Source organism: Alnus glutinosa, chromosome 2 (assembly GCF_958979055.1).
Source record: "Alnus glutinosa chromosome 2, dhAlnGlut1.1, whole genome shotgun sequence".
NCBI classification, from domain to species: Eukaryota; Viridiplantae; Streptophyta; class Magnoliopsida; order Fagales; family Betulaceae; genus Alnus; species Alnus glutinosa.
The window spans coordinates 21,975,343-22,000,025 of record NC_084887.1 but is presented as its reverse complement, the minus strand read 5'-3'; the positions used below and the strand labels follow the sequence as shown (position 1 = coordinate 22,000,025).

General features: G+C 36.7%; 3 protein-coding genes, 1 long non-coding RNA gene and 1 pseudogene across 4 annotated transcripts; 2 read left to right on the top strand and 3 right to left on the bottom strand.

The window, feature by feature from the left end:
- Positions 1-891: 891 nt before the first annotated feature.
- On the bottom strand, positions 892-8,946 carry LOC133861716 (pectin acetylesterase 9). The gene is made up of 13 exons (XM_062297512.1): positions 8,811-8,946; positions 8,615-8,697; positions 7,243-7,372; positions 6,202-6,281; positions 5,018-5,104; positions 4,580-4,704; positions 4,416-4,476; positions 2,760-2,816; positions 2,603-2,680; positions 2,388-2,493; positions 2,104-2,252; positions 1,485-1,595; positions 892-1,336 (listed from the first exon to the last, which is right to left on the bottom strand). Exons 1-12 carry the CDS (start codon positions 8,941-8,943, stop codon positions 1,491-1,493), a joined length of 1,194 nt encoding a protein of 397 aa, XP_062153496.1. The 5' UTR covers positions 8,944-8,946; the 3' UTR covers positions 892-1,336; positions 1,485-1,490.
- On the top strand, positions 8,823-9,704 carry LOC133861717 (uncharacterized). The gene is made up of 2 exons (XR_009899067.1): positions 8,823-8,961; positions 9,338-9,704. It is a non-coding gene; the product is annotated as an uncharacterized LOC133861717 (long non-coding RNA).
- A 1,304-nt stretch (positions 9,705-11,008) lies between these two features.
- LOC133860365 (uncharacterized) lies at positions 11,009-12,008 on the bottom strand. The gene is made up of 4 exons (XM_062295987.1): positions 11,989-12,008; positions 11,581-11,732; positions 11,239-11,396; positions 11,009-11,136 (listed from the first exon to the last, which is right to left on the bottom strand). Exons 1-4 carry the CDS (start codon positions 12,006-12,008, stop codon positions 11,086-11,088), a joined length of 381 nt encoding a protein of 126 aa, XP_062151971.1. The 3' UTR covers positions 11,009-11,085.
- Positions 12,007-13,585, top strand: LOC133860364 (probable LRR receptor-like serine/threonine-protein kinase At4g36180; annotated as a pseudogene).
- An 8,393-nt stretch (positions 13,586-21,978) lies between these two features.
- LOC133860363 (uncharacterized) lies at positions 21,979-24,110 on the bottom strand. The gene is made up of 3 exons (XM_062295986.1): positions 23,501-24,110; positions 22,857-23,387; positions 21,979-22,283 (listed from the first exon to the last, which is right to left on the bottom strand). Exons 1-3 carry the CDS (start codon positions 24,108-24,110, stop codon positions 21,979-21,981), a joined length of 1,446 nt encoding a protein of 481 aa, XP_062151970.1.
- Positions 24,111-24,683: the final 573 nt, after the last annotated feature.

Below are 24,683 nucleotides of genomic sequence, written 5' to 3'. Positions count from 1 at the left end.
AGAAAAAAAAAAAAGAAAAAAAAAAAAAAAAAAGATCATCGAAAGAAAGCTTAAGCTTATATTTTGCATTTTGATTCACGAGGAAAAAGAGAAAAGAAAAAGGGTTGTAAATACGTGTACTTGGATAAGAAAGAATTCGTTAGTTGCATTCAGTTGATCAAGTGGATGATAAGCACATTTTTGTTTTTGCGGTTGACTCCATGAGCAAGACCGCTGCCTTGTGGCTTGTCCTACAACCCCAAGACAAAAAGAGGAAAATTCCTCGAAAGGTGGAGATGCAGCAAATATAATTGAATACGGTCTAAAATTTACAAGGAGACCACTTAAAAGAGAAAATTACAAGTAGACCATAAAAGAAAATTACAAATACACTGCTCCTCTGATCTTATTGTCATTGGGAAGGATCCACCTCCCCTTCTGTTTGTACTTGGATTAATTGTTTTAGATAAAAATTTAGTAAAGCATATGCAAATTGCCAAGGGCGTTACCCATTAATTAAAAAAAAAAAAAAAAAAAAAAACCAAAATAACAAAGACAGACCATTGACAGTATGGTCTTTCTAGACCCAATTATATATAAATATCAAAAAAAAAAAAAAAATTTATTCATTTTTTACCTTTTTCTTTCTAGACCCTTGGTAGAGGCCCGGTGATTGTCTAACAATGGTCAGACTATGGTACGGTGGTAACCCGAAGGTAGCTCGGTGGCGGCCCTATAGAGGTTCATCAATTGGAGAATGAGAAGCTCAAACTAAAAAAATGATGTACGATTTTGAAAAAATAAAAACATTTTATGAAAAAATGTTTACGCCGAAACCAACAGAGCCTTACATTTAATATAACTCGATGAGTTTTATTCATCTCACGAATTATAATTACTTAAATATCATAATTCTCTAAATAAAACAATTTTATTTAAATAATATCAAGTTCTACAATGGTTTTTGGAACACCAACCCTAACAGTACATTACCTTTCATTGTCTAAATGATACCAAACCCATTCAAGAATCAAACTATTTCTTCTATTTCTGTCTTCCTCGGCGACCCGAATAGGGCTTTTAGTTTCTAGAGAAGAATAAAAACGAACGAGTCTTTATTGGTTGATTCAATTAAAAAAATGTGGAACATGTATAATCTTTAATTCTTCTTCATTTGTAATATTGTTGTAGAGATATATATGCTATAGCCTCCATTGTATGAATTGCATGTTCTTTGCGTTATCCCTTAATTATATAATTCCTTGAAAAGCCACCTAATATATAGCTTCATTTTGAGAGCTAGAAAAGCTTGTGGGAAACTCCTTTGTCTTTCCCAAGCTACGAATCTTAATGGGACCTGCAGTATTGCCGTTTGGTTCAGATTAATGGAAATAAGAACTTTTCCACACAAAATAAATGGAAATAAGAACACCATATGCTTCTAATAAAGCTACAAAAAAAAAAAAAAAAAAAAAAATTAAATAAATAAACTTATAAGACATCACCTGAGCCTATGGTATAAGGTTGTGGCAGGTAGTATCACATGGATATGCACAGTCAATCTGTTTGGTTACCCTTCTGCTGAAGTACCAATCACCAACTGATTCTGCAATAGTCTGGGAAAGATAATTGCAGATAGCTAAGATTCTCTTAATAGTTTAAGAACTTAGAAACATGGGTCCTCAAAATTATTGCATTAGACAATCACATAATATGCTGACTCAAGTACTGTTAATCATTTCAATAGAACAGATAAATTTGGCTTGTAATACAAGGATGTGACCGGAGTAACGGATTTCCTTTTCTTTTTTTCTAACGTTAGAATCATGTATAGTCTAAAGAGATAATAGCATGAAAGAAAGACATAGAATTAAGGTGATTTGATCTATGGCCTACGTTCACATGTCAAAGCCTTTTCTTAATTATATATATATCTATTTTTAATTATTTGATTGTATACAAAACTTTATTTATAGAAAAAGAGTCTGAACGTTACATATCTTTTGTAACTCTTGTCTCTTGAGTTCTTATGACTCTTGATTTAATGCTAAGTCATATACATAATTGACCATGGTCCGTGGTTGATATTATGTGTAATCAGCAGGGTGTAATTAAGTTAAGTACCTTATTGCGAATTCTTGGGGAGTCAACGTCAAACCAAGTGTCTTGTGACTCACTCTGGCAATGAGCAAAGCATGAATTTATGAATGCCCCCCCTCTTCTTGAATATTTGATGAACACTCTCAATGCTAAAAGCATATCACGCCTGAAACCTAGGGGGCAGGGAAGAAGAATATATAAAGAAATCAAATACAACAAATAAGGTAGGATAACTTATTTGCTGAAATTTTGATGCTATTTAATCAAGTGTGGTCTATATTTGCTGAAAGAATGAATTGGAGAACAACCTTGCAAAGTTTCTATCTGGTTTACATCACATGCTGCTGGATTCAGCCTGCAATGATTCCATTCTCCATGCAAATCAGCAGAAGGTGGCACCAATATATGATGAAACTGCCAACATTAAAAGTTTTACTCATTGTTGACTATAAATTAATCTATTAGAAGTACAAAATGGATGATATACGATATAAAATCAACTGAGGCAGAAGAAATTATTTACTTGGTATACATCATATGCTGAGTTCAAGATAAAAAATGGCGTGGAAATGTATTTCAATGCAAACTGTGGGAAGAAGCACTGCACGATAAGGAGATAAATGTCAGAACCATGTCAGTTATATAACAGAGCCAGGATATGAGGGACCTCTGCAACATACCAAATAAGGCAATTTGAGGGAACTGGTGCAGTTTTTATCCAGATTCTGCTCTACCCCCTGCCATACATTACATACACACTTCTCATATCAATACAGAGTATTTCTGTTGTCCTCACTTTTATTTGGTGAATTTTATTTGAGCATTTTGGACTGTTACATGATATTGAGGAAAAGTAATCATCACAATGATGTAACAAATTTGAACAATCTCATGTCGAGTTCAGGACAAAAGAGAGCCATTTAAAATGCAAGAATGAGCTTTAACTTGTGAGTTTTTTTGCATGCTAAAATGGGTTGACTATTTAACCCATAATGATATACATATATAGGCCTAATATTTTGTTATTGAGTGATCATTAAGTTTTGGGCTTTATATACCCTTTTTTTTTTAATTATTCAAAAAGGCAGGTAAGAAAGATTAACTGTAATTATTCTACTTAGGCATGACTATAATAGCACTTACTCATCAGGAGTCGCACAGGAGGGGCGCCTTAGACAGTGAGAACCGCATACGCTTCATTTAGTCTAATTCAGCCACATTAGGGCATCAATGAGATCCAATGCGACTAATACTAATAGGATTGAGGATTCTCATTTCGGTAGTCGCCCTCTCACCCTAATATATGCCTAACCACTTTGAATTTTTTTTTTAAGTCATTGAACCGCCACCACGGATAATGGGTTTTATATACGTTAGTTGTGTAGGAATATGACTCAATGTGATAAACCATATGTAGGCCTAAAAATCTAATCAAGGTTAGGAGTATGTGATGGGAAGACTTTATTAGGGTTTTCGTATAAAGCTTAGGTCATACGTTGTCACTTTTCATCGCAATGACATACAGTACATTGCTTTGCTGTCATTAGAAGGCATAAGAGTTTAGCTTCTAATGGGTGATAGAGTGACATATTTTTATATTTATATATATTATTGGGCGCATGAATTGAGTATGATGTCTTTTGAGCATATTGGATATGTATTTGGCTCATATTTGTCCATTGTGACATCAATAAAGATCTCAAGATATAAAGAATATAAGACACCAAGATTGATCTCTTTTGAGATATTGAGGCTTCAATTTTGAAACATAATTTTCGTTGGAAAACATAAAGAGGACCGACCTACATAAATTAGCATAATTATTGGTCACTTATTTGTGTGTTGTTTACATACTACATACTACTACATTGGTTAGTGATCCATATTGATTAAAGTGTCAACATTCGTGATTATGAAATGGTCTTTGTTGATTAAATGGCACAATGACTTCCAAGTTCGATGTTAATGTTCTTGTTGTGCTGGGTCATCTAAGGTGTTATCATATTGGCTATTTGCATATGTGGCTCCTAATTAGTTCAACTCAAGAGTCATTTTCAAAACAAAATGTTTTAAATTAAAAACTAACAATCAATGTCACCAAAGCGGGAGAATGTTATAATATTTTTTTTAATTGTGCTTCCATTGTTTGTGAGTTTTTGGTTTGCTAAAATGGGTTGGACATGTAGCCAATAATTAATGATATACATTTTGGCCCAATATCTTGTGGTAAATTGTGTATAGGACTACCTTAGGAGTCTATGATGGAAAGACTCCATTAGGTTTTCTAAACACAAAACAAGTGCTTCTTAATGTAAGTCATGGATGGAAAGTGGTACCTGTAGAGAAACAAGTTGTTTGTAGAAAAACCTCATAGTGCTGTTCAGACTTATATCTCTTCTGTAGAAAAGAAAAGGCACAAAATGTAACATTTTCCCAGTAAAAGACAAAGAAGATGCAATATTGCAGTTAAGCTTGATTGAACAAGAGCAAACATGCATACTCGTCAAGAAAAAACCCAGCATCACTTAAGCACTTCACAGTGGCATTCTCTGGCAAGTAATTGGAAAGGTTGTCACAATGTAGAAAGGATGCTAAACCCCCAGCAGAGCAACCTGAAAGTAAAGCCTACATATAGAGGGAGAGGGGAGGGGAGTTAATAAACTGGCAGAGCACGGCATTGAAATTCATGTTCGCGTGTCGAGTTCGGATTATATTGAGATATGAGTATAAAACTATATAACCCAACTCTAACTCGGCCTATTTAATTAAACGAGTCAGGCTCTCATCATATCTAACCCGTTAATTTTATATTAGGTTCGCAGAATCGTGTTAAAAATTGTCTGTCCTAACTATCACTCATGTCTAAGAGGCTTACATTAGTTACATAGATAAATTGTAGAGGAAAAGACGAATAAATCCACCGAGGTTTGAGTTTTACCTTACGCGCACGTCCCAAACCTTTTGGTAGGAGGTCAAGAATAATTGCTTCCCAAATCTTTTGCCCTCTGAAATAAAGCAATGACGTCTGTCATTTGTTTTACACAAACACCCACAAAAAGAAGTTAAGTTAATCACTTAATTCGACTAGGAAAAATGAAGGAAAAAAAAAAAAAAAAAAAGTCAATCGCTTAATTCATTACAATATATATACTAACTTTTACAGTAAAGCACATCAACAATAAGGTTTTATTTTCGTCCCTGCCTCTCTAAGATGTTGCCACTTGTGATGTCCACATAGTTTCCTTCTCGTATAAAACCTTATTAATAATATGATACCCATAACTAAAGATAAAGATGAAAGATTCTGACATGATTTGTCAATAGTGCAACATATTTATATATATAGCACTCCCCCGCCACTTATACTGGTTATTTCTGTATCAAAAAATACCAAAAAAAAAAAACATTTTATCTGGCTAGTTATTTTGGCTAAGGAATTGACTATTTAATTACCTGCTACAGAACTGTAGTTCAACAACGCATACAAAAAAAAAAAAAAAATCAATCTGATTCTCTCTTATCTGAGCATAATGAATATATATATATAAATATAATAGTAAAAGTAAATAGTTAAAATGTTGAATTGAATATAAATTTTTTGAAAAATGGGTAGGTAAAATAATAATAAAAAAAATGTATTATTTAATTTTGCTAAATATTTGTTGGACCGGTTGAAAAGTTCGCCACTTGTAGTGATTGCCCACTTACAATGAAATCCTCCCCGCCAAAATTAATATGATACGCAATTACGCATGATTATAAGTGAACTATTTGCACGAAAGCTAAGTTGAAGAGGAAAAAATAAAATAAAACAAAACAAAAGAAGAGAAAAACAAAATACAAAAAACAAAACATAAAAAAAAGAAAAAAAGAAGAAAAGAACGATTGCATATGAAACTTTAATTCCTGGCCGCTCCAAAATTCTACTAACAATCTGGGCAATCATTAGTACTGAACTTTAGTAAAGTTCGGCCGGGGGAATCAAAATAAAGCAGAAGGACCCATCACAATATCTAATTAAGCTTGATTGGACCAATTTTGCTATTTGGAACTAAAAAGCATAAATAGATCGGTAACCAAATTAAGCTAGAGCATGCAAAAGTTATTGGTTTCTAGAATTACCCCATTGTCGAACGTGGCATCTCCAGCAAATGAGGCTCCATCACAATATCTAAGCTTCACCCGGTTCCAGTTGTAAAAATCTGGCACATAAATAAATATATATAAATATATTGATTATTAATATATACAACTCACGCTAAGTGTCTTTAACAGAAAATGTCAGTCTATAAATTTATGGACTAAATAAAAAAAATAAAAAAAAGAACGAGAATCCACAGTTTCTTTACGCATCCGACTGTCGACCAACAAAATCAAGAACCGATTGACAAAGGCTGCATTCGTTGTCTTTAGTCTTTACAAATGAGTTATGAGTACCAAAAAAGAAAAAAGAAAAACAGGGTCACGGGTCCCATGGACAAAATTTGCAGGGGTAATTATATATAGGCTGTCAAAAGCAAAAAACTTTAGGCAAAAGTGCTGTAAGCTGAGCCCTCAGGACGTGAAAGGGACGGTAGAGAATGTGAAGAACATGGACTATGTCATGGAACTTCCTATGTTCCCGTATTTACCCTTTTCTCAAAGACCGAGGGCCGCTATGCGACAATTTTTGTTTGCATATTGAGTTCGGGTCATATGAAAAAATAGGTATAAGATTATATAGATCAATCATAATCTAACCCATTTAATTAAACGGGTTAAATCCTTCAACCTTAACGCTTAATTTTATATTAGGTTTCTGTCTAGTTTAAAGGTCATATAAAAAATTGTTTATAATTATCGGGTTTGAATTGTGTCGAAGTATGCGTATAAGACTATATAAATTAATTCTAACTCTGACTCATTTAATTAAACGAGCTGCTAAACTTTTTAACTAGAAGCTACTCATGAAATCGCAACTTACAACACAGTGGATTAGGACATTTATGTCCGGACAAATGAGAGGCATATATTAGGTCGCATTTGGACGTGATCACGTGAAAAGACGCTGATCCGTGAATGGAACAATTTAAAACGAAACTTAATATGAATTGGTAGCAAAATATAATCTACCAAATTAATCTACTTTGTTTATTTGATGGAGAGAAAGAAAAAAAAACATGCCTGGATTGAGAGAGGCATTGTTGCTTAGAATTCCAGAAAAGACTTCCAACTTGGTCATCAGACGCGTTGATCCTCTGTGCGTTGTGGCTCTATCCGCGCACGATGCTATATCATTGCACCACCCACCGCCCTGTAAAGAGTGCTGTCATTATGAATGAAAAACAAAGACCCCGCCCATAATGGATGCCATTTGGCGATTGGACCCACTGCCTTGCCTATGACTACTACAAAACCCAACGAACTGGCCCCACTTATCCCATGATCATTACTTTGCCACCTTTGATTTCGGTAAGAGAAGTAATTTTATGGTTAGATTTATTGAACGTTATTGTTCTATTTTATTGTGTAAATTAAATAATATCATATTATTTAATTTTTTTTTAATAGCTATCCTACCAATATATTTATAACATGATCTATATATATACGGTTAGATATAATAACACTAAATGATGATCATCATGACTCATGATATATATTCTCAGTTGAAGGTGCCCTAAATGGTGAAATTCTAATAACACTAAATGGTGAAATTAGAATTTTAGACAAAGTACGTAGGGACAAAAAAAAAAAGTAATAATAAGAAAATACTTTTTTGGATTAAAAATTAATTTTAAAATATATATATAAAATTTCAAGTATGATGCCACATGAAACTAATTGCAAATCAGATAAATTACAAAAACTAATTTTATATTTTTCTTATTTTTTTAAAATTTGTGGTGAGGGACCACTAGGCTGCGGCTCAGCAAGTTTATTTGGAAATACTTGTCAACTATATGTGGCAACAATTAAGCGGTGAGCTGGGTTTAATTGATCCATGGATCCATCAAATTATTATGTGAATATTAGCTTCTATCAAACACTAGCTATATATATTTATTTTCCAACATAGCACGATGAATAACATGCAGATCCTGCTTCATAACCAATAAATAACAAATATATATATATCAAAAAAAAAAAACTGAATCCACGTGCCGAATCTAACGTAAATCAATTAATTAATAGTCCTCGTAATAGTAGGATAACAGTCGATCCTAGTCCCCAGACATTCATCTGCTTGACCCATAGACCGTTTATTATGCAATTTAAAAAAATATTAATGACATCGGCAAAGCCACTTGTCGGCCGCCGAAATAGCTAGTTGCCCGGCGACATGCACAGAACACTAGGTGACACAAAAGCTCTGCCCTATGTATTTTCTTTCTGGGAAATCCCATCCAATCACGCAAAAACACAGGTTGTCAGAACAAAAAGTCTTCACCAAACCAATCAGTGAGTACCCACGGTCTTTGTTTGCATTTGCCTCTATATTAATTAAATATTCCTAACACAAAGCACGAGTTCCAAGTAAAAAAAAAAAAGTTACCTCGAACTGTAAAAGCCAGTTGTTCGTGCCAGCCCCGAATCCTCTGTGCAGATGATACGCCGGCAAACTCCCATCCAGGCAAACTGCGGCACAAATCTTCCAAGAAATTACTACTTATTTTTATAAGAATGAAAACATTTTTTTTAAAGTCACTGAGAATATTTAAGAACACAGAACGTAAAGCTAACTTTCTTACAAGCACCGAGAGCGGAAGCGTTTCGAACCAAAGTCATGGGCACTTTGAGCCGCTGCAGCTGCGAGTAACTGCGCCGGGGCGCGCACGCTAGCAGGGCCAGCGCAACAACCACGACGACTCCATTCAAATTCATCTTTCACGGACTTCTCAGGTTCTGATATAAATCTTCCAACTAATATATTGCGTGTATTTATACGCTCTGTGCTTTGTGTACCGATTAGGAAACGAAGAAATGGGTGTCCGAAAACTATTGAGAGAGAGAGAGAGAGAGAGATCAGGTGGATTTGCGGGTATCTAGGAGGTCGACATGAGAGATTGTTAGAACATATATATCATTTCTTACCTTTTACGTATGACGCGGGTTGGCAAATGATATAAGTGTCCATTGATTTTGTGATGATTAGTGCTATTTAATCTTCTTCTTTTTTTTGTGGTAAAGCAATGAATCTTTTTCAGTTATGTTTTTGGGAAAGTCAGTTCGGATTGGATTTCTTTCTATACATGCTAACAAAAAGAACGACTTGAAGGGTTTGGATCGATGCTGAAGTTTGCAGAGAAGATGAAGATGAAGAAAATAGATAGAAACTAGCTTCGCAGATTCAGAGCGATCGACGACGGATGTGAAAATGTGATGCGAATCGTGAGAGAATTAAGCCAATAGAGAGAGAAGGGTGGTGGACCCGGATTGGGTAGTGGGGGACCCACGCAGCCTAACGAATGGTTGTTGACGACGATGATAGCGTGGGGAAATTAAGTTCTTCCCTTCGTCCTCACAGCAAGCAAATTTAGCTCATGTTTTGGATGCGGAAAAAATAATTCAGATTTTATCTATTTTTTTTTTTAATTTTATCTTAGAGAGTCAAATTATCTAAATATATTTTTCAATTTTATTTACCTTGAAATTTGCACACTAAAAATCGAACATCTAAACATGTCATATAATTCTCTATAATCAGAAATAAAGATTGTTTGTAATGCCTAATGAGGACATTGTTTTCTATTTTATTTATAGTCAATATTTTTAAAATTAAAAACGGATTATTTCACTTATTTTGAGTTTATTATAGAAATTCAAATTATGAAAACAAAGTGAAATATAAGAGATAAGATTATCTCATAAAATTATTAACTTGCTCTTATCTCTTATCTTCAATTACAGCTGAATGACTTGTATTTGAAAGAGTCAATAAATCCAATATTTTTTAATTAATAAAAGATTAATTTCGTCTGAAATCTAAATACATTTTTCCATCTTTGTCTAATAAAATTTGATACCAAATTAATCTAATTAATACTTAGATTAATTTTATATGAAATTTAAGAGATAGAAAATTGCATAAGCGTTCCATAACACAAAATTGATTTCTCAATCTGATTAAGAACAAAAAAAAATTCCATCTTTTGCTACTAATTATTCTGTTTGAATATTGAAATTTGTGATGATTTGATGTTACTCGTGTTCTATATATAGACTTTAATTGGTATAATTATATATGATTTTACATTTATGGTGAAATATTATTTGTGATAGTACCATGTGGGTTGGTGTGGATGTGAAGTGTATTTTATTAGTTAGGTAACTAACCACTTGTAAAAGCTGATACCGTTCATGATTGGTCTTCAAGTTGAATTTGATGGCCAATCATTGCGTGGCCGGCAGATTTCACTATTGCAGGAAAGAGTCAAGGGAGCATTATTTTAGGGCATCTACACTAACTTACCACGAGAAAAATATAGACAATTGACTGTCCAACACCCTAAACTATCATTTGTTTATTTTTTTGGCCTCATTCGTTATTTGGTGTTGTCTAAATGGATGAAAATCGAGTCAAGTGCACGAAAATTCCCGAAAGCCCAAAAATACTCATCTCCTTAACGTTGAAATTCCCATCATGCCCTTCAAAACAAGACAGTAAATTATTGAAATAAGTAGACAAAAAAATATAGTTATTACAATAATGCCATTCGGTAATAACTTATGCAATTTAGGCATTTTTTACTTTAGTTTTTTTTCTAGGGTTCACAATCGTGGAGAGTTTCAGAGTGTGCCAACTGTGCAGACTGTGCCGATGGAGGGTGGAGAGCTTCAGAGTCATCTAGGGCCAACGTGAAGGCCAGCAGCGACTGGGTCATGGACAACATGGTGTCAGGAACTGATAGTTATGGTGTCATCACTGGGTTTGGTGCTACTTCCCACCAGCGAACCAAACAAGGCGCTGCTCTTCAAAAGGAGCTCATTAGGTATGCTTGGAGCCTTGCTTGGACAAAAAAGCCGTTAAATTCGAATCGCTGCCGTTGGTGCTTCAGCTTCCACCGATGTTAAAACCTGACCATTGTTTTCATTAGCAAATTCTTAGCTCAATATGTAATGTACAAGATATAAATTACAAAGGTAATCTCTTGAAGCAAGTCGGTAGATGAGATTTACCAGTATAAGTCTCCCAGGGATAAACGATCCCATTGTCGTCAATTTGTCAAAGTCAAAAAAAGCTGCATGCTGCTGAAAAACACTCATGTTATAGTGTTTATGGCCAAGTGTTCCAGTTGAATAGTATGTATCAGGAGCAACCAATGCTCTAGCCAGATCTATTTTCCATACATAGCATAATGTATGTACCATTTGAAATGTAAAACATTAACTCTTTTATCTTTCAAAGATAGCTCTACCCAGAAAGAAGATAAATATAATGATATGATTAATTAGAGTTCATTTTGGTGTGGTGGAAGATTAAAAAAGACATGCAGTAAGAAAGGAAGTCACAAAACTTACATGGCTTTGGAAGTGAGACTTCCAAGTCATCTCGGTTTTCTTTCTTTTCTCTCTTCTTCCTTGTGGCTTGCTTTGTTGTAGTAGCCTTACATATAAAGAAATTTTGGTGGTACCTGCTAGTGTTGAAGTGGCATAGGGAGAGAAGGACACAACTGCAAACAAACAAGGCCCACCTATGTTGCGGTGGCAAGAGCGCAAAATGCCACCTATTCTATGTAAGAAATAGTTGTGGCAAGCCTTGAGGACTGCATGCAACACCAGGGAAATAGAAAACGACATGAGGGATCATAGGGAATGAAGCTCTGTTTTAAAACATGAAAACAGAGACAAATAGAGTAGTAGGGTGCAAAGTGCAAATGTCTCCAAAATGTGAAAGACTACACTAAATCTTGTTAAATTTTGATTCACCTTTCTATAGGGCTTTGCATGAACGTGAAAAGCAGCAGTGTATGTCACGGGCAAGTAGATTTCTTATTTTTTTTCGTCACACTTGTTTACAGCCGCAAGAAAAAAATACGACATATAAGCGATTGTAAATACATTCTAGGTTTAACAATCCATCAGCATTTTCGGGTAATCAATACCTATGTGGGAAGCCATTGAATCGAAATTGTAATAGTATGGTGGAGAGGAATAGGAGGAAAAGGCTGATTCTGTCGATTGTTGTGGCTGCTTGTGTAATGATCACTTTTGGACGATTGATTTGGTTGAAGATTTGAGTGGTGGTGCGGAGAAGAGGCTAGAAGAAGGAAATGAAGGAAGATGCAGGAAAGCACTAGAAGCAACTAGAGTAAACTGATAGTGCGCACGTGGATTGATGAGTGTTTAGTGCACTTGTATTTAAGTTAGGCTTAAACGTGTAAGTACACGTGTTGTTCTGTTAGCTGTAATTATGGTATGCAGTTAGTAGTATCCATTTCTTTTGGGAGCTTGGGTTGGGCTCGAATCAACGTAACCTAACGTCTTCTTCAACAATAACAAATGTATTATCCATTTACAATCTCCATTCTTTCATTTTATCAATTCTTTCCACCATTTCCTTTCGTTCATTATCAGAAAAGCTACTTACAAAATAAAGAACACTACAGCTTGTGGGGCTTGCCTACTAGCATTGTGTTGATGTTTCTACATTTTCAGCCTCTTAAGGTGGCACAAGAGGCTCAAGGAAAAAGCATATGGGGAGAAGAAAAAGAGTCCATGAAGAACAAGTGTGCGAGCAAGTGGAGGCCGTGGAAGTAGCACAGATAATGGGTGTCCGAAGCTTGTAATGTTCAACAACAAAATCACACTGGCAGAGACAATTGAGGCAACTAGGCAGTTCGTTGAAGAGAATGTGCTGAGCAGGACACAATATGGATTAGTCTTCAAGGCCAGCTATAGCGATGGAATGGTGCTCTCAATCTTGAGACTCCTAAATGGGGCACTGGACGAGAACATGTTCAGAAAAGAAGCAGAGTCTCTAGGCAAAGTGAAGCATCGAAATCTGACAGTTCTTCGAGTCGTCTACACTGGGGCCCCTAACATGAGGGTCCTAATCTACGACTACATGCCCAATGGAAAAAACCTCGCAAGCTTTCTCCAAGAAGCGCCTCAGCAAGACGGCAATGTCCTTAACTGGCCAATGTGCCACCTCATCACTCTTGGAATCGCTCGTGGCTTGACCCTTCTACACAGTTCCTCCATGGTGATGTCAAGCCTCAAAGCATTCTATTCGACGCCGATTTCGAAGCCCATTTGCCAAATTTCGGGCTAGACCGACTCACCGCCGCAACCCCAACGAAAGCCTCCACTTCAACTTTGATTGGGACTTTGGGCTATGTGTCCCAAGAGGCAGTCCTAACAGGCGAAGCCGCAAAAGAATCGGACGTACATCTACAGCTTCGGCATAGTCTTGCTGGAGCTCCTAACTGGGAAGCGACCCGTAATGTTCACACAGCAGGACAAAGACATCATCAAGTGCTGTGTATGTGACTCGGTTTTCATCCACTTAGACGGCACAAAGTGACGGATGGAGCCAAAAAATAAGCAAATGATAGTTTGGAGGGCCGGACTGCAAGCACTGGTAGTTCAGGGGGCCATCTGGAGAACATGTGGTAGTTTGGGGGGCTTTTTTGTATTTAACCCATAATAATATATTACTAAAAATGAGTTATATACATTTAAGTATGTATATTAGTAATTAAGTAATATATGTTACTCAATATTTATATATGTGTGTGTATTAGTTAACATACTAACTCGTTAGCTCATAAACTAGCATATTATCTGGTTAATTAACATATAATAAGTAAATATAATTAACTGATTGGCGTGTATCCACACAGCCGGCCAATTAGAATCACAAAAAGATTTGAGCTAAAGTGAAGAATGAGTTGAGAAAAATAAACTTTGATCGGGAGAACCTTTAATATACTGAGAACCCTATGCACAACATCCAAATGAGTGGAATGAGGCTAATCCATAAACTGACTGAGAACTTGCACAGCATAGGAAATATCAAGACCACTGATAGTGAGGTATAAAAGACGACCCACAAGACATCTGTAAGAAAAAGGGTCAGATAAAGGAGAACACGAGGTCTTGGAAAGCTTGGCATTTGGTTCCATGGGAAACTTTGCTGGTTAAGATGCTAAAAAACCAATGTCTTCCAAAATTTCAAGAGCATACTTCCGTTGACTAAGAGAAATGCCATCTTTTGTCCAAGTGATTTCTAATCCCAAAAAATACTTACAAGAACCAAGATCCTTCAACTGAAATCTAGCATAAAGAACATCAATTAACTGAGAAACAGCCACGACATCATTATTGGCAATGACTATATTATCGACATAAACCAGTAAAACTATAAAGGAAGAATTCTGATGCCAAGTGAAGAGTGTATAATCTGCCTTGGACTGAATAAAATTGAATTCAAGAATGGCGGAAGAAAATTTTGCAAACCATTGACGGGAGGCTTGCTTAAAACCATAGAGAGACTTATTTAACTTGCAAACTTTAGTCTCCCCATTTTTACCAAAACCATGAGGCATGGTCATGTACACTTCTTCAGGAAGATCACCATGAAGGAACGCATTGTTCACATCAAGTTGGTGAAGGTGCCAACTACGGGCAGCAGCAACAGCAAGTAGAGTTCAGACAGTAGTGAGTTTTGCAACCGATGAAAAAGTCTCATAGTAATTTAGACCTTCACATTGAGTGTAGCACTTGGCAATTATCTGGGCTTTATATCTTTCAATAGAATCATCATATTTAAGCTTGACTTTGTAAACCCATTTGCAGCTGATTGGGCACTTGGAAGGAGGGAGATCAACTACAGTCTAGGTATTATTCAACTCAAGAGCTTGGATCTCTTTAGACATGGATTCACGCCATTCAGCATGTTGGACAGCTTGATGATAATATTGAGGCTCAACAATTGAAGAAACGGATAAGCTAAAATGTTTGAGTGGATGAGATGACCTGCATATGTAGAAGACCTTGGAGAAGATGTCGAGGAATCAGCCAGATTACAATGGTAATTATGCAAGTAACCAGGTCTGGTTCTAAGCCTAGATGATTTTCTTGAAGGAACAACAGGAAGTGATGATGAAGAAGAACTGGGAATATCAGGAACTGGAACTGAACTAGGAATATAGGAACTGGAACTGAAATAGTGGGAGGAGATACATCAACAGAAACATTGGAAGGAGAAAATATAGGAAAAGATGCATGGTGTTATGGGATGTTAATGTCTATGTAATACCGCACGAGTTGTCCTGCAAAGGCAATGAGTGTACGGGATTAGACTTAGTGTTGCCTAATTCAGGGAATGTAGATGTCTTAGTACAGCTTAGACGTACTTGTATGCTTGAGATTACTCGCATAATGTATGACTGAGCAACCGATCAAAAGTAATATATTGTAGATGAGTCGATATGTAGAAGTTTTCAAGGTGGGATGACTGGAACTTCTATATCTGTTCACAGCTACATAGTATGCTTTAAATGTTTTCTATTAGTCGGTGTTTGCTATATCAGCTATGGGGGTTTTCAAACAAAAGTTTATAAATTGGTAGCTGTTATAGTGCTCGCAAGACTGTAAAAGAAAAGTTGGTTCTTTGCGAAACTAAGTGAATAGTATACCTCTGAGGTCCTAGTGTATTTATTTATGCTAAGACAGTGGGCTCATAATTCCACCTGTGCGGATGCGGCAACCCCCGCAAGCGTGCAGATATTGATGCTTTGGTTGCAGGTTCTGCGGATATAGATATTGACTCGTCCACCTAGCGTATGTGATGCTATGATTGGAGCACATTGCGACAATCATAAGTCACAGACTCATGGGTAGTCCGTATTTTGGGTGTTTTATTTAAGGCTCGTGTCCTACGTGGCATACGTATTTGTTGAGCCTATATTTTGGTATGTAATTATGGTAAAATGTTTTATAAGCTTTAATCAATTAGACATGTAAATGACTCATGTTGTTGATAACTGTTATGTATTAGTTGTACTTCCGCTTTTGATATGTGTTCTGCACATTGATATTTATATTCCGCTGTGTTAGATGTAACTCTGAATATCTAGTACATGTTATAGACCATGTACGTTATGTTGGCTGAGTGACATGTAGTCGTGCCATTGTGAAGATCCATTTATGTATGTTTAAAAACAAAAAAAGAAAAAAAGAAAAAAAAAAAGAAATGGGTTGTCACACCTAGCAACATTGAGGATGTGTTGATGCTTTCTTTCAACAACTGAGTTTTGTTAGGGTGTCTCTACACAACTTAGTTGATGTAAAGTCTCTTAAGAAAGGTAGAAATCATTCATGTTGAATTCCACTCCACTGTCAAAACGAATACATTTAATTTTACTATTAAATTGAGTAGCAACCATAGCAAAAAAAATTTGAAGATGGGTTCGAGTTTTAGACTTATGTTGCATTAAATGGACTCAAGTAAACCGAGAGTGATCATCAACAATGGTTAAGAAATATGATGCACCATTAAAAGATTTGGGGGTAAAAGGACCCCAAATATTACAATGAATTAAGTCAAATAGATGTAGAGAAATATGATCACTATTTGAAAAAGATAAATGATGTTGCTTGGCCAAAGGACAGATTGTACAAAGTTTATTGTTCTCATTTGTAAAATGAGGAAGAAAAGAGGAAAGTTTCTTAAGAGGCCTATCAGACAAATGTCCCAATCTGTAGTGCCATAAGCTATTTTCTATAGAATGTACATGATAAGCAGAAGAAACATGTTTATTTGGAAAATCAGAACTAGTAGTATTATCCAAGGATGAAAGAACAACATTATTGGCATCAAAAACAGATGTAGAAAGCTTAGCAAAAACTGGTACTGGCAGTAAATGATATAAGCCATCAACCTCTTCACCCACTCCAATCGTCCTCTAATGTGCAATGTGCTGAATGAAACAAAAACGAGACAAAAAAAATGAGACAACATTGCACCTTTTTGATTAACTAACTAACATAAATTAAATTAAAAGAAAAAGATGGAATGCAAAGGACATTGGTAAGAGCAAAGGACTCGGAAAGTTTAACAGTTCCTATGTGGGTGACGGATGCAAATTGCCCATTTGGTAGCCTAATTTGTTGAGAAACTACTGATGTTATAGTGATGAATAAAGAGATAGTACAGATCATATGATCTGTGGCTCCAATATCTATGATCCATGGAGCATAAATAGAATTGGTTAATGAAGATTTCTAGAAAACAGAAAAAGAAGAAGCAAAAACAGAGAATTTAGGATTTAAAGAAACAGTACCAGTCATGTGAGAGATCAATTGCTCTTGAGGAGAAGAAGACACCTGATTCACTGCAAGAGTCTGAGAAGAACCTTCCAAATTGTTATTCTTGAAAAGATTCATGAGCTGCTAGCACTGCTCATAAGTTATCGGCAATTGAGGCATTGCTGAATGATCAACATCATAAGAAACTTGATTAGCAGTAGAAATAGAATTCTTGCCCTTTGTGAACTTGTATCCCGGTGGGAAACCATGGAATCTATAACATTTCTCCATAGTACGACTTGTGATTCCACAGTGAGAACAAACATGGCGATCTTTGCTCTTAGGATGGTTCTTAAAACAAGTATGAGGAGCAGAGCTGTCTTGGTGAGCAAAGCAGTGGTATTCAGATTCAAAGAACTACCAGAAATAGAAAGACCTCGCTATCTTTCTTCTTGAAGAACAAGAGAGAATACCTTGTTCATTGGAGGCAAAGGATCAAGCAACAAAATTTGACCCCTAACATGTGAATAGCTCATTCAAGCCTATGAGAAATTGATGAACATACTGCCGCTGATGTTTAGCTTGAATAGCCTTTGCAACACCACATGTGCAACAAGGCAGAGATTCTTTATGCTCAAGTTCATCCCAAAGAGCCTTCAGAGTAGTAAAATAAGTGTTGACAGAATCATTCTCTTGAGAAAGAGAAGATAACTTCTGCTGCAATTGAAAAACCCTCGAACCATTGAGATAAGAAAATCGATCCTGAAGGTCTGTCCACATTTCTGCTGCAGAAACAATGTAGATTATACTGGCTGCAATCTCTTTAGAAACATAGTTGATCAACCAAGATAGCACCATGTTATTGCATCGACACCATGAAAAATTGAGAGGATCAGATTTAGGAACATTTGGCGGAGGCAGAGTACCAGTAACAAACCCTAGCTAAGGCAGAGTACCAGTAACAAACCCTAGCTTATTCTTTGCGGTTAAAGTCATGATCATAGCTCGCTTGCAAGAGCTATAGTCGTCACCGGTGAGTGGTTGAGAAACCAGTACAGCACCTGGACTATCGCCATGATGAAGGAAAATGGATTAGAATAATCCATATCAGAAAGAGAAGAATGAACATCAGTTGGAATAGAGGACACCATAAAAGAAAAGGTTGAAATGAGAGAAGAAGAAAAAGATTGATGCGGAAAGTTCAGAAAAAAAGTTCTGATACCATATTAGAATTTGAGTTTAGAAGAGAAGGAAACTCAATTTCATTAAAACTAAATGAAGATTACATGCGCCTTCTGCTTATATACAACTCAAGAAGAGATAAACTAGCTTAACTAATTCTACTAACAAAAAATAATCTAACTGTCTTTTAACTAAATACAAACAATATAAACTGAAATGTATACATGTGTACTTTGCTGAATGAATATTCAATAGTTTCCATTTCAAATCCTACTATTTATAAGATCCTATCAAAAATCCTACTCTTTAAAAGTTTTCATTTTTTTTTATCTCAATTTCTCTATTCAAGTCTTATTTGAATTTCAATTTCTCTCTTCTTCTTCATTTTCATTATTTCACAATAACTTACGATACAATTCCTTAAAATCATTCTAGAAATTTTTATTTTCAAAACTAAAAATTTTAACATAAATTTTACAAATAGAAGAGAAGTGCTCAAATTGACACATTAAATTATATAAAAAGACTTGATTTTTTTTTTCCTAATGCAAGTATCGCTTCTAGAATTTTATTGACAATACCTGTTACAGTTGCATCTGTAGAGAAAAGTTTTTCAAAATTAAAATAAATAAAATCCTACCTAAGCTCAACAATGTCACAAGAAAGATTAAATGGATTAGCCATATTATCAATCAAAAATGACATGTTCCTATAAAATAAAATAAAGCTAAAAATTAAAAAGGAAATGTTAAAAAAACTCGAATATAAAACTTAATAAGTAATTTTGCATCCCAAAAAGCGAGAAGAATGACTTTTAAATAAAAATATAATTTTAAATTAAATAATATTTAATTTTAAATAAAAAGCATTACTTAAACTTCTCACTTAAGGCCCCAAAATATATCGAGCCGGCCCTCTATGTGTGAGTGTGTGTGCGTGTATGTTTTATATAATATCATTAACATACTAACTAGTAACTAGTTAGTTAATAAACTAACATATTAACTTAGTGCATGCATATTAACTTTGTTTGTGTGTGTGTGTGGGTGATAGTAATACTAATAACTAGTCATAACATCTTTAATTATAGAACTATATACAACTAATTAAGGTGTTAGTGTATCTTAACATATTAGTGTTAGTTTTTTTCTTCTAAGCAACATTATACTTACTAACTTTTTGATTAGTTGATTAATTATTGATTATTTTAATTGAAATGGATTAATTGTTGATTAATATTTAATATATACTAACTTATATTGTGTGTGTGTGTGTAACATTAATATTTAGGTCTCGTTTGGTTAGCAGAATGGGTATTCCATTAAGAAAATTAATAATTATTACTAGGAATGAGGGTATGTGGGGCCACCAACAGATCTGATATAAATTCATTGTTTTTTTTTTAAAAAAAAATTAATTAATTTTTTTTTTTTTTAAGTTTGGTTTGGAAATATTAAAGAAAAATATGGTTTTTTTTTTTTGAAAAGATTGTCTATTCCTCTAAAAAATGAGAGGAAAGATATTCATTTTCGTAAGATAATAGTCATTTCTATGGAATAGCTATTCCAAGGAATAGGTCCCTACCAAATAAAGGAATAGCTATTCCAATGGAATAATTATTCTATTCCAATAACTTATTCCGCGAACCAAACAAGTCCTTAATATATATGTGTGTGTGAGTGATTTGTATATATAGTTAAGTGTTAACTAAATAGCTAATACTAATAACTAGTCATAACATCTTTAATTATATAACTATATGCTAATAATTGCTAGTTTTTTTCTTCTAAGCAACATTTTTTAATGGCGATCTCAAATCTTATAAATCAGTGGAAATAAACTCTTGTTCTGCAATTACAATTGCCGCAATACAGCTTAGGTATGACTCAATCCAGACTTGGTGCAGGCGTTGTGAAATAGTCATTCTCTCAAGCTTATGCACAACACCATTCCCATCCCTCGTTACAAAATTGACAGCCCAAGATTGAAAGGTTGTTAGGAGGTGTCAGGCATCGGCAACTGTGCGTCCATACCAACCTGAAGAATCTCCTCCAGTTTTCAAAGCAATAACTGTCTCCTTAGCATCACCTTCCAACAAGATAGATTGAAGCCCAAGTTCGCAACGTAGTTCCACGCCTTACCGTGCTGCGAAAACTTCTGCCACTGTTGGATCTGAAATGTAAGGTATGGTAGTACACATACAAGCCCACACATGACCATTATGATCTCGGGAAATAATGCCCACTCTTATAAGTTTGTTCCCTTAGTCCACGGCCGTATCCCAATTTATTTTGATTTAGGCAAGGGGTGGCTTCGTCCATTTGTTATATCGTTCCACTGGGGTCCGTCGAGTGGGGTTGGACTGTGCTGTTGACAAATGGAAAGCTTCTAGAGTTTCTTTTATGCTTTTCACCAAACAGGTGAGGTGCAATACAGCCCCCCCCCCCAAAGGGCCGCATCCCAATTTATTTTGATTTAGGCAAGGGGTGGCTTCGTCCATTTGTTATATCGTTCCACTGGGGTCCATCAAGTGGGGTTGGGCTGTGCTGTTGACAAATGGAAAGCTTCTAGAGTTTCTTTTGTGCTTTTCACCAAACAGGTGGGGTGCAATACAGCCCCCCCCCCCCCCCCCAAAGACAACCTTGTTCCTGCGTAGCCAGATTTTCTGAGCAACAAATGCCACCAATTCCATATCCCCTACCTCCAGGCGATTGCTGAGGTGTTCAAATATGGTAAGAAAATCCCCATTCATCGAGCACACTTTTCTGGATCCGCCAATTGCATTCCGCCTAAACAGTGGTAGCTATCGGACACCGCCACAGAACCAGTAGACTCGGGCTCCATACCACAGAGAGGACAGTATGGATCACTCACTATTGTTTGTTTAAACAGCTTCTTCTTCGTGGGCAGGATATCATTGTAGGCACGTCAGAGGAACATTTGAACAACAAGTAGAACCTGCAGCTTCCATATGGTCTTCTAGGCAGAGTTTGATTCTAGACACATCGAGCAACTACCTTGGTCTCATGCTTTTCGTTCTAACTCCAAATGGTATGCACGTCATACCAAAAAAATCATGTTTTTGGTTCTAGCCCATATCAACCTATTAGATTGCAGCCTAGGACAAATAGCCAACCCACAAATTTGCTCTTCTATGTTCCTCGAAAATATATTCTCAATTAATGGAACATTCCACCGACTGGAATCTCGATCAATAAGCTCACTGCTATCCAGATACCAATTTGGGGCTTGGACCATGTAAGTGTGTGGGGAGGGAACCCATCTGTCCCCCAATATGCGAATATGTTCCCCATTGCCAACCTACCAAATCAGACCCTCCTGAAGTAGTGATTTTGCATTCCAAATACTCCGCCATATGTAGGACGACTACCTTCCCAAATTGGACTCCAGGAGCGAGCTCCCCAGGTAGTATTTCTCTTGTAATACCTGTGCTACCAGGGTGTCAATCTGTTGAAGAAGCCTCTAACCCTGCTTCACCAAGAGTGCCAGGTTGAAACTTTCCAATTCCCTATACTCGAGACCTCCCCTTCCTTTGTTCTTTCCCAACCTACTCCAACTCATCCAAGCATTCTTGTTGACGTTCTCTTGATGGCCCCACCAGAATTTAGCCATCGATGAGTTGATATCTCGACTCAGGGATTTTGGCAACTTGAAAACGCTCATAGTGTATGTGGGGATGGCCTGGATGACTGCCTTGAGGAGGATCTCCTTTCCATCATGCAATAAGAACTTCTCCTTCCACCCGTTGATTTTGTTCCAAATTCTTCCTTTGATCCCATTAAACACACTGACCTTTGAACTCTTAATAGAGATGGGAGCCCTAGGTACTTCTCGTATTGTTTAGTAGAATTAACCCCTACCTCGGAGAGGATGTGTGTTTGAACCTCCATTGGAGTATTCTTATTGAAAAAATTGAAGTCTTATCTCTGTCAACTTTTTCCCCAAGGCTTTCTCGTAGCGAACTTGCAGCTCTTGGATTCGGCCCCACTCCCGGAGGTTGGCTTGGCAAAATAAGAGGTTGTCATCCACAAAAAAGAGGTGGTTGATTCTAGTCCTACCCCTAGTGATTGAAACTTCTGTTATCCCTCCCTTTCTCGCAACTTGGTGCAACAAAGAGCTCATAGCCTCTGTGCACAGGATGAAGAAGTATGGAGACAGGGGGTCGCCTTGCCGTAACCATCGGTTGGGCACAATGTGTCTCTATGGTTGCCCATTGATGAGGATCGAGTATGTGACCGTCCTCACACAAGTCATTAGAAGATGGATCCACCTATGTGCAAACCCCATTTTGAGCAGTACCGCCCGCAGGAAACTCCATTCTATTCGATCATAAGCTTTACTCATATTGAGTTTGAGGGCCATGAAACCCTCATTTCCCTTCAATCTGGTATCCATTGTATGTAATGTCTCGAAGGCTACCAAGATGTTGTCAGTGATAAGCCTCCCCAGGATAAAAGCACTTTGCTCTGGGGAGATGGCATGGGGCAGCACCAACTTGAGCCGATTCACAAGCACCTTGGCAATAAGTTTATATAGCACATTAGATAAGCTAATAGGCCTGTAATTTGTCAACCAAGAGGGAGAGGAGAATTTTGGGATGAGCATTATGTTGGTGGAATTGGTAGCAACATTAAAAGGTCCCCCATTCAGGTAGTGAAGAACTGCTTGACTAACCACTTTACCCACAGTAGCCCAAGATTTCTGGTAAAAACAAGCTGCAAATCCATCTGAGCCAGGGGACTTAAATGGGTGCATTTGGGATAGGGCGAAACTGACCTCAGCTTTCGTGAATGGTCTTAGTAGACTATCATTCATGTCTCCCATGACTCGTCTCTCCAAATGGCGCAGATAGTTCTCCACCCCATTTGGTCCTTGAGACGTGAAAAGGTTCTCATAGTAGCCAATAAAAGCTCTACTACTCTTTTTCTTCTTTGTCCAAGCACGCCCATTGTCATCGCATATTTTGGGGATGCCATTGATTTACCAGAGTAATTACTATATATGATACTAAATGCATGATAGAGTAAAAACATCAAATTTAAAACTTTATAAAATGCGGAAAAGTTTGTAAAGAAAGTATCATCATCAGTGTTCCAACTATCCTCAAACTTAAACCCCCATTTATAAGACTGCCACTCGGAAGGTTGCTCACTGAACTGTACATAGATGGGGTTATGATCAGAGGTGCATGATGCTAGAATTGTGACAAAGACAACTTGGAATAGTGCACGCCACTCCTTGTTCGCGACAGCATGGCCCAAACGTTCTTTTGTAAAAGTGGCATCCTTTCGTTTGTTGCTCCAAGAAAATTTGGGTCCAGTGTACCCTAAGTCGCAGAGTTGACATTCCTCCAAAGTTATGCGAAAATCGTCTATTTGGCTTTCCCGTCGGATTGCAGCCCCCTCCTTCTTAGAGTGATCTAGAATTTCATTGAAGCCTCCCGTGCACAACCAAGGGACGGGTGCATGAGATTTAAGGTGCTTAAGTAATGTCCATGACTCCTCCTGCTTCACACTCTCAGGATGCCCATAGAAGCCGGTGAATTTCCAACAATAGTTTCCATCTCTATCTTTATGATTGCATTGATATGGCATCTCGAATAGTTTTATATCTCCAATTCACGTTCCTCCTTCCACAAAAGAGCAAGTCCCCCACTTCACCTAATCGGGTCCACAACAAAGAGATTTAAGGTGTTTTTCTGAATTTCCCCCATCGCTGGTGATGTCCACCTCCTCCACTTCACCCATAGTCTCCCCAATTTGGCATCCTACCTCACAATTCATACAACACTTGGACCCAAATTGGGGAACGACTAAAATCCATCTACATCAGTGGAGTACTCTCATCCATGTCCTTTAGAACTAGGACACACTGGTCGAACAATCAGGGTCAACCCTCTTTAACCCTGTGCTTGTCGCCCTCGTTAGTAAATTCGAAAAGCCACAGATTCTTGTTAAGTTATTTGAACACAATGCTGCCCATGGTCTTCCATATTCTCACCATCATCTTTCATAATACTTCTTTCCGAATTCTACATTCTGATAGGATCCGCCCAATGAGTCACTTTCTGCCTTTCATCCTGAGGTCTGCGGTAGCATCCTCAGATATGGTGATGCCCACCTTTTCCCCTTCGGTTAATGACATGTTTCCACACAAAGCTTCAAGCG